Source organism: Vicia villosa, linkage group LG3 (genome assembly GCF_029867415.1).
Source record: "Vicia villosa cultivar HV-30 ecotype Madison, WI linkage group LG3, Vvil1.0, whole genome shotgun sequence".
Lineage (NCBI taxonomy): Eukaryota > Viridiplantae > Streptophyta > Magnoliopsida > Fabales > Fabaceae > Vicia > Vicia villosa.
Genome location: NC_081182.1, coordinates 102,342,790 through 102,353,649, shown reverse-complemented (window position 1 = coordinate 102,353,649; position 10,860 = coordinate 102,342,790). Strand labels below are relative to the sequence as shown.

At 34.5% G+C, this 10,860-nt stretch overlaps 1 protein-coding gene across 2 annotated transcripts; it reads left to right on the top strand.

Annotated features, from left to right (window-relative positions):
• Positions 1-7,701: 7,701 nt before the first annotated feature.
• Positions 7,702-10,413, top strand: LOC131656445 (probable amino acid permease 7). Of its 2 annotated transcripts, XM_058926165.1 has the most exons (6): positions 7,702-7,853; positions 8,325-8,444; positions 8,532-8,765; positions 8,872-8,965; positions 9,095-9,309; positions 9,392-10,413. In XM_058926165.1, exons 2-6 carry the CDS (start codon positions 8,366-8,368, stop codon positions 10,162-10,164), a joined length of 1,395 nt encoding a protein of 464 aa, XP_058782148.1. In that variant the 5' UTR covers positions 7,702-7,853; positions 8,325-8,365; the 3' UTR covers positions 10,165-10,413. The 2 variants fall into 2 exon arrangements, with proteins under 2 accessions (XP_058782148.1, XP_058782147.1); XM_058926164.1 differs by lacking the exon at positions 7,702-7,853 and having other exon boundaries at positions 8,267-8,444.
• Positions 10,414-10,860: the final 447 nt, after the last annotated feature.

The window sequence follows — 10,860 nt, the reverse complement described above, 5'->3', positions numbered from 1 at the left end:
AAATTTCTTGTACAAAGGGATATTATCAAGTGCTTCAAAGAAAGGTAAGTTGATCTCTAGCTTTTTGAAGAGTTCCCCAAACTTCTTAAAATCTTTCTCTTTTGAATCCTTCTTTTCCATTCTAAAGGAGAATGGTAACTTGACCACCGGTTTAGAATCCTTCTATTTTTCTCCTTATTTGGCATAATTGGTAGTGCAACCACTTCAGACTCTTTCTGATTTTCTCTCACTTCCAAATCCATTTCTATGACTAAGTTACATTTGTTTTGACCGCATTGACATTTTCTAGGTTTTTCGGGTTTGTCACAGTTGAACTTGGAAGAGTACCTTGTGCCTGTAGAGGTAGATGTTGTGCTATCTGACCCACTTGAACTTCCAGATTTTTTATTGAAGTTGTGGTATTCCTCTTGTTGTTCCTTGTCTCCTCTTGAAATTAAGAATAGTGTGCATCCATTTTCTCGGTAGCTACCTCCCATTCTGCCTTTTGAGGAGCTTGTTGTTGCCGATCCTTCCAAGAGAAGTTGGAATGATTCTTCCACCCTGGATTATAAGTGTTAGAATAAGGATTATTCTGCTTCAAGAATTTGATCTCTTCAATCTGCCGAGGAGTTACAAAATAATACACAGTTTGGTGAGGGCCATTACAAATTTCACAGCTGACAGGCTGAGCTTGTTGAACTTTAGCCACCTTCTGTGTACCTATATTCATAGATTTCAATTTCTTTTCAACTTCCGCAACTATTGCATCTTCAACCCAAATTTTATTAGTTTCCAGCTTCAGATCAATAACTCCCTTAGATTTGCAAGTACACCTGTCGTACTACTGCAAATGCTCATTTGCAGCTATCACTTCAATTATATTCTTAATACCAGTGGCTGTTGAGAAATTAGTTGAGCCACCGGCTGCTCTATCGATCAACTACTTTGTCTTTAATTTGAGCCCATTGACAAACATCTGCATTTGTTCAGTGTGGTCCATATTATGAGTTGGGCATGCCACGAGGATCCTTTTGAATCTTTTGTAGGCATCTCCCAAAGACTCGCCCTCCTTCTCCTTGAAGTTCAAGATTTCACTTCTCTTTCTCAGAAATACCGATGCTGGGAAATACTCATTCAAGAAAGCTTTTTCCATCTCTTCCCATGATGTAATACTGCCCGCTGGGAGAGAATAGAATCATTCTTCCGTCTCTTTAACTAAGGTAAATGGAAAAATTGTGAGCTTCTTTGCTTCCTCAGTATGACCATCAATTTTCAAAGTAGTGCTCATGGTCAGAAATCTCTATAGGTGCTTGTTTGCATCTTTGTTTACCTTTCCGGTGAAAGGTTTTCTTTCGAGTTGATTGATGGTTCTCGGATGTAGTTGAAAATTAGGACATTCACCGGTTGGTTGACAATTGTTAGTCTACCACCCGGTGTATTTTCCACACCATAGTCTCCAAGGAGTCTCTCAGGTGGTGGAGGATTTTCACCCATGTCTTCTTCTTCTCTTTCAGATTCTGAACCTGAATGAATTGAGACAACTTCCTCTTCTGATTCCAGTTTAACTAATCAAGCTTGTTTGTGCCTTGCGTGAAAAATTCTTTCAATTTCTACGTCAATATTAAATTCAGCTAAGGGCTTTCCTCGCATAAAAGATTAGGCAAATATCAGTAATAATAACAAAAAGGAAATTATAAAAATAACAGAAAATAACATAAGTAACATAATTCTAATTGAACTAAAGAAAACTCTATATTATGACAGTCCCTAGCAACGGCGCCAAAAACTTGATCGGTAAATTAGCAAGTATACTAATCTGCCAATGTAGTAATATTAGGGAAGTCCCAAAGTATCGATCTCAAGGACTGTGTGATGATATAGATTATTGTTTCAATTCAATTAAACAAAATCCTTGGGGGTTGTGGTTTGGAGAATTATAAAACAACAATAAATAAATAACATATTGGTTTTGACAAATATGAGTAACATGTCAGGGTAGGTGTGTGCATTAACATGTAACAACTCTGAATCCTTATTTCAATAACAAGTTCTAAATTATCAATTATCGGTCCTTAAGGATGTTTATGCCTAAGTCTCTAGTGAGCAAACCTTTGAAAATTCAATCTAATCCCAATGGCCTTCGATATTAGTAATGAAACCAAGCATTATAATCGATATTAGTAATGAAACCAAGCATTATCTACTATAGTATAATCGATCAGAGAATTTAACATCCGCGGTCCAGCCCTAATTGTTAACCATGAATCAATCGTTGTTGGTTTGACAGGGAAGGCATTAAAAACATTCAACGATTAAATCGATAATGAAAAACTAATAGATTACTGAAAATAAGAATTCAAAGAAGTTTACAATGTCAAATCAGGGACACCCCATAGCATTGGAGGGTTTAGCCACACATATTGTTCGAAATAATTTCAATATAAAAATTATACATTACAAGGAATTGGGGAACTTTGATCTTCAATTACTTCCGCTCATGAATCTCTTCAGCTTCCCGGTAACCTTGATCTCTCCAATCTTCAATAGCTTAAAATTATTCGTGCTGTCAAAAATCCTCTTTTCCATCGTGAAAACTCATCTAAATAGTACAGATTCACTTAAGTCGGTTGGAAATACCAAAAACACTCTCGCAGGCCAAATACTGAACGAAATCATAAAAATACTGAAATTAGCGTCACCGCTGAACACGGGCCGTGTCAGGCAACACAGGCACCTGTGTTGGCTTCCTGGAAATTACTTTTTCTGTATGAGTTCCAGGGTTTCCAAAATTTCAGAATCTTCATTCAAGCCTTCCTCCTGACATGACCCGTGTTGGGCAACATGACTACCCATGTCAGGCCTCCTGATGCATGATTTTTGAACTTCTTCTGATACTCCAAGTTTTGCACTGATTTGTTTCGATTTATTCATTTGAGCCTACAAACAGTAAAACAAACAACCAACACATAAAATGAAGAAGAAAGAGATAAAACGATTAACCAAATAAATAAAAGATAACAGAAATCAACGATAAATAAACGTGTAAAAACCATTGATCATTTGCGTTTGTTCATGGTGATTTCGTGTTTATATGTTAAAACTAATGTTATACTCGTGGTCGACTTGAGGAATTGAGTAGGGTGGTGTCGTTTGTGTATGTTTTTGGGAGAGGATGCTTGCTCCGACGGTATTCAAGCCGGAGAAGATGACCGGATGGAAGCTTCGACATCAACCTCATTCAAATAAGTCTTCCCTTTGGTCAATGACTTGGTGGCAGCGTTTGATTGGTGCAGTGTTTTAATGAGGCACCACGTCATTTCTCCTTTCCCCCCATTTAGTTAAACACTGAATTTAGGAGAATTATACATGCCACCCCCTATATTTTTTTATTCCAAAATTACCCTTAAACAAGTTAGTGGGGGGTGAAGAATGAAATTTTCGGTACCCCACGAAAAATATAGATTTTGTACTACCGGAAATTTCAAATTTATGGTAGTAAAAAAAATTTATTTTATTTCTTGCAAAAAATTCCGGAAATTTCGAAAAATCCGGTAATTTTTTCAAAGTTTTTGGTATTTTTTTTGAATTTTCCGGTAAAAACTCATGGAAATTTCTAAAAATCCGGTATTTTTTTTTTAAATTTCCGATAGAAATGCATTTTTTATATAAAATTAGTGACTTTAGGCAAGGGTATAATGGTAAAAACATACCCTTGGAGGGTGGCATGTTACATAATTCTCTAAGTTTAGTGGTGAGTGGACTCACGGTTAGTGTTGAGCTTAGCTGACACGCTATTCGCACACCCCATTATTGGGCCTAAGCACGGCTGCTGGTTTTCCATTTGAACAAAATTGGGCTTCCGACTCCCCCTTGGCAGTTTAACTCACTTTTTTTTATCTTTTCACCTTTTGCTTCAAAAAATGTTTTTCTTGACACAGAAAAGTATACAAAATGTGGATGGTGTGAGTCTTTAGGTCAGATTAGAGGCCATTCCTTGTTTTATGACTCATTATAGGTCACTTATTTGCCTAATCTAATTGTGGTTACAAAATGTGGATGTGTGCTTACTAGTAGTCATGTTGCTTGATCATTCTCTTTGTGTCACTTCTCAAAGCTTTGAACCATGATTGTATGTTGCTACTTGTTTAAGTTGCTACCTTCTTGGTGTTGAATTTCATAGTCAACCTGATGGATCCTTACTACTAACGCAAACCAAATACATTCATGACTTGCTCAACAAGGTTATTATGACTGGAGCCAAAGGTGTTCACACTTCTATGATGAGCACCTGCAAGTTGAGCAAACATGGCTCAGATGCTCTTTCCGATCCACTATTCTACTGGTCGACAATTAAAGCTCTCAAATACCTCACACTTACATATGCCTTGACATTGTCTTTGTAGTGAATAAAACATGTCATTTTGTAGCACACCCATTGGAAACACATCGGTGTGCAGTCAAGAAAATATTGTGTTACTTGAGTGGAACATCAGCACATGGTTTAAAGCTTGTCCCAGCAGGTACAAACCAGTTCATTCTTCGTGCTTACAATGATTAAGAGTGGGCAAGAGACTCGGGTGATCAAAGATCTACCTTGGGATCATGTTTATTCTTTGGCCCTACACTTGTTTCATGGAGCTCCAAGAAGTAGGCATTAGTTGTTCGATCCAGCACAGAGGCGGAATACATAGCACTTGCACACACAACCTCTGAGCTGTTATGGTTGGAATCTCTCCTTGCTAAAATGCATATTGTCTACTAAGTATTGACATTACTCTATGATAATATAAGTGTCGTTATGCTATCCCACAACCCTGTACTCCATGCTCGAACAAAGCACATTGAATTTAACATTCATTTCATCTGGGAGAATGTTGTGGCTAAGCGTCAGCAAATTCAACATGTTCCCAACTATGCGCAACTTGTTGATATTCTCACTAAACCACTTTCCACTGCCCATGGATTTCATAACCAAATTCAAGGTGTTGAAACTTTCACCACCGTGACTTTGTAGGAGGATATTAGAGAAGTGGTGAAGTTAGTTAGGATTAGTTGTTAAAATAGTTACAACAATAACCATGGTTTTAAATTACAGTCCACAACCGCAATTGCGGCTGCAATATTGCTGATGCGGTAGCCTTCGCATTGGATCGCAATTGCGGTGTGATTTGTAATCACACGTCCAACAACACTAGAATTCACATCAAACACCTTCACCTATGTTTCTTCACATATTTTCGTCATAATTCAATATTTGAAAACCCATAAACTCAATTTACATGTGATTTGTAATGTAAAATATTAACATTAAGTGTTTTTTAACCGTGTATTTCAAATATTTCCTAATTTAAATTCACTTCGCAACGGCCGCATCACGCATCGCAACAACCGCAATCGCAACACCCGCAATCGCAACCACATCTGCGACCACAACCGCAATTTAAAACCATAGTAATAACTAACACACTCTATCTATAAATAGGCAGCTTCATGTACTAATCATTTCAATGAATGATCAACATAGAATTTCATGCATATCTAGCCCAAGATTCATCCTCTTCCTCTCATCTTCTTTTTTCTCTTGGTTACATGTTATTCATCACAACTCACCATGATGATCGATCATTCCTTATGTTTTTGGTGGTTATTTTCACTTAATTTTGAAAGGAAAAAAATTAATGCAAAAATCAACTACGATTAATTAATAAAAGAGCTATTATGATGGATGGTTTTAAATTTATGAAATTTTAAAAATATAATTTAACTTGTGATTAAACTGAAGGAGACCTTAACATTTCGTATAAGTCTCCTTCCAATTTCAATGACCTATTAGTTTGTGATTAATTTCAATTGCGGGTTACCTACACTTTTATTTTACTCTTTCCCACGCAAACACAAAAGTCCAAAAACCTTCCATTTATTACTTATAGTCAATAGTCAATTTGTATGTCAATATTTTCAAAATTACATTTTCCACTGAAAGCAACTATTCTTAATCTCATTCATTTGTTCATAAACACCCCTCATAAAAGTCCTTGTAAAATTGCTTTTGAAGCAAAACATATGCACCACACATTCTTCAATTCTAATATTCTCACTTGCCAAAAGCAGACTCTGGACCTCTTGGATAAGATCTAATGCACTGGACCTTACTAAAAATGAAACATGCTGTGAGACATTGGGGTGACCACTTAGATGATGATGTTTAACATATGCATATGTTCTAGCTTAGCTATAACCATAGAATAATAAGTGGTTGATTGAAGATAACTTCTTAGAGTGAAACTACACTTTGATGTTAATATAGGCTTGAATAAAGTTAATCATAGAATTAAGTAATGGTCCATGCTCTAGAACCAACTGCTTTATAGGCCAAAAGTTTGACAAATTTTGATTCATCAATAGTAAAAACTTTTGCAGAAAAAAATGGGGCCAATAGAATCTAGGATCAGATTCTCTACTAGAAGGGTGATATCTTGTAGAATGGTCCCATTTGGCATGCCGGGAACTAATGTAGTAACATGTCCTCATCTCAACATTAGGCCTAGCCATGGTTTTAATAGGTGGTTACCGTAGCAGATGCGATTGCAGTCATTGTGGTTGTTACATGCACATTACAGCTATTGCAGCATGAATTTTAACTGAGGAGAGTTTTAAATACATCGTTAAAAAATATTTGAAAATTTTCAAAAATATATTTAGTTTTGAAATTTTAAATTTTAAATTTTGATAAAAATACTTAAAGAAACATCCACAAAATTATTTGATTTGATTACTACTATAAAATAATGTATGATTTTAAATCACACGGCAACCGCGGTCCGATACGGTTGCAGAGACCACCGCAATAGAAATATTACGATTACAAACTGCAATTTAAAACCATAAACTTAAGTGTAGATCGTAATATTTAGCCACAAGTTAATTATAATACATAAAGTTTAAGTTTGAACGTTAAAAAGTACTATAATCACTCTGTAATCAGAGACGCAGACACAATCAACCGAACTCCACATCAAATATTAAGTCCTTTTCAATCATTTGCGTGATCTAACATCTTCAAAGTAAGCTTGGGGGAAGACCTGAAAAACTTCTAGAATTTAGGCCAATCACTTACTCCTAATTAGGATAAAGTGCCCATAAAGCAAATGATATTCCATTCAATCACTTTGAAGCTAACAAGATGTGACACAATTGAATAAAGTTGTTGCTTTTAGGCAAAAGTTTCTTTCTACATAGTTCTTTTGTAATATAATACCCAAGATTCTGTACTAACTCCTTCTGGTAAAAGATGCTATCAAAGTATGATGAGAAATGGTTGAAACCAACTTCCATTACAGCATAAGACAAGTTTGATTTAAAATATGATCTACAAGGATTGGTCTGCCTTCAAATTCAATGGTCAATAAAATGTATGATTTTGAACCACAAGGTTTGAAGTCTACCTAGCAATTTGGTCCATAGATACTGATTATTTGTTTTTCTATTTCCACTATAAAGTAAGATTCAAAATAATAATAGAGTTAATAAAATAATTCCATAGTGAAAATGAAACATGATTCCTCCATATCTAATGAATGGTATCAACATGCACCTTAACCAAAGCTACCTTAATAGAAGTCAAATTGAAAAAAAAGATAGACACCCCATATAATTTAGATAAATGCATAGATTGAAGCTTTATATAAATATAATAATTGCCTCATAATCACACCTCATGCAAATTCAGATAAATTACATCATCCTGAGCATCTTGTCTTCCCCCAAGCCTATATAATTAATAAATGCTATAAATTTATATGAAAGTAAGACCATTTGCATTGGTTCTAGTGCAAAGACAATTTCCTGAAGTTCTTCTATCCCAAGAAAATCTGGTAACTTATATACACAAATTTAGTTAAGAAAAAAATGTCTTACAACAACTATTAAATGTTCAAATTTTCATCATTTAGTTGTTTCACCTAACATAGTATTAATTATTAATAATACATAAGCCAAACAATCACATGTTATTTTAACATAATTGAGATTGAACCTTGAATTATCAACAATCTTACCATGTGCTGCTCTTTTAATTATGCAGTTAAATTTAGCTTATTTGTCTAATCACATAGCCATATGCATAGACTTGTCATTTTGTCTCATACATACCAAACTTATACAGTTCCCTAAGTTATATATATATATATATATATATATATATATATATATATATATATATATATATATATATATATATATATATATATATATATATATATATATATATATATATATATATATAATGTAGATGCAGCCTAGTTTGTCTTCATTATTTTAAGCTAAAGCTTTTCTATCATAAGCAGAACACTTCATGAGCTTGAACTGAATTGATTCTTGGATAAAAATGGATGGAAAAAACTCTCTTCAAATAACAAGAACTGCTTCCGGTGCTTATGATGATGATGGACATGCCAAAAGAACAGGTAAAAACACTTCTTTATAGCATCATAAAATTCATATATATAACATAACCAATTGAATACTGATGTTTTTTTCTTTCTATTCTGCAGGTAACTTAAAGAGTGCTGTGGCTCATATCATAACAGCGGTTATTGGTTCCGGTGTTTTGTCATTGGCATGGAGTACTGCTCAATTAGGATGGATTGGAGGGCCACTTGCTCTACTTTGTTGCGCAATAGTTACTTATGTTTCTTCGTACTTATTATCTGATTGCTATAGAAATCCCGATCCTGTGACCGGAAAAAGAAACTACTCTTACATGGATGCTGTTAGAGTCAATCTTGGTAAGAAGAATAACGCATTATAAACTTTCACTATGTAGCAAAACAAAGATATATGATTTTTCATGAACTCTACCATAACTATTTTTAACATGAATTTGGTTTTCAGGTAATAAAAGGACTTATGTGGCCGGTTTCCTTCAGTTTTTGACCTTGTATGGGACTGGTACTGCCTATGTAATTACCACAGCAACTAGTTTGGAGTAATTCTTCTGTTTAACCCATGCTTTTTCTTTGATTTAGGCCTTTTTCAGATAAACAAAGTTCCGTAAATAAGTTCAAATAAATGATTTCAAAGAGGCTAATTTACTTTGTTGTTTTTACTAACACAGGGCTATTATGAAATCAAACTGTTATCACAAAGAAGGACACCAAGCTCCTTGTAGTTACAACGGTACTGTGTATATGATGCTATTTGGACTTGTCCAGATTGTAATGTCATTTATACCAGATCTCCATAACATGGCTTGGGTTTCAATTGTGGCTGCAATTATGTCTTTTACATATTCATTCATTGGACTAGGACTCGGCATAGCAACTGTCATAAGTAAGGCTCTAAAAAAAATTAGTATTCCAGAATCCATTTTAGAATCTTACTTGATATTGATAAGGCTTTGGTTTACTTGCAGAAAACGGAACAATTATGGGAAGTGTGACAGGAATACAACCTGCTAAGCGTGCCGACAAAATCTGGTTAATCTTCCAAGCACTCGGTGACATTAGCTTTTCGTATCCGTATTCAATTCTCCTTCTCGAGATACAGGACACTCTAAAATCTCCTCCAGCAGAAAACCAAACAATGAAAAAGGCCTCCATGGTTGCGATCTTCATCACCACATTCTTCTACCTATGTTGTGGATGCTTTGGATACGCAGCTTTCGGAAGTGCTACACCAGGAAACTTATTGACAGGGTTTGGATTTTACGAGCCTTTCTGGCTCATCGACCTTGCGAATGTTTGCATTATCATTCATTTGGTTGGAGGGTATCAGATATACAGTCAACCAATATATAGCACTGCTGATAGATGGTGTGCAAAGAAATATCCTAACAGCGGCTTTGTGAATGACTTCCATAGAGTGAAACTTCCTCTATTACCGGCTTTTGAGATAAATCTTTTCAGGTTTTGTTTCAGAACAACTTATGTGATTTCAACCACTGGACTTGCGATTTTGTTTCCTTACTTCAACCAAGTTCTTGGAGTGTTGGGAGCAATAAACTTTTGGCCACTGGCTATATATTTTCCAGTTGAAATGTACTTTGTGCAGAAGAAAATTGGAGCTTGGACTAGAAAATGGATTGTTCTAAGGATATTTAGCTTTGCTTGTTTTCTTGTCACAATGGTTGGGTTTGTTGGATCAATTGAAGGTATAATAAGTCAGAAAATTAGTGGAAAGGGTTAATGACATTATTAACATTTCATAATGGTTACTTTATTTAGGATTGTAGATTGGTTCATGTAATATTAGTGTGTGTTTAAGAGGTAGATAGGAATTAAGATATTTTAGGGGAATGGATTATATACTAGCCATGTAATATTATAAGTTGCTTGATGGATAACTCCATTCAAAGAAGCCAGTTGCAACAAATTTGTAGTTTGTTATTGATGGAATTGTATTTTATTAAATCTAAATGACTGGATTTTTACTTTTTATATTATCTTTCAAACTTTATTTTTTTTCCAGAATGCATTCTACATAGAGAAAAAAATTCTTTTGTTTTTTTATTAAATCAATACTGAGGTGGACAGTGATTTTGATTTTTGAATGTTGTCTCTTGTTATCTTAATGGTGGAGCAGTGATTTTGAGCTCTAGTCTGGTTAGCTCTTGGGTGGAACTGTAGCTGTGATTGATTTTGGAGGTTTCTCTACTTTGGTGGGTCATGAGTAATCTTTCTAGTTGTTTTTCCTTTCTTACTTTTGTAGCTAGACTGTTGCGGCCTTTCACACTTCTTGTATCTTGTTTTAGTTACTGTTTTTTGCGATTTTATATATATATATATATATATATATATATATATATATATATATATATATATATATATATATATATATATATATATATATATATATATATATATATATATATACACACACACG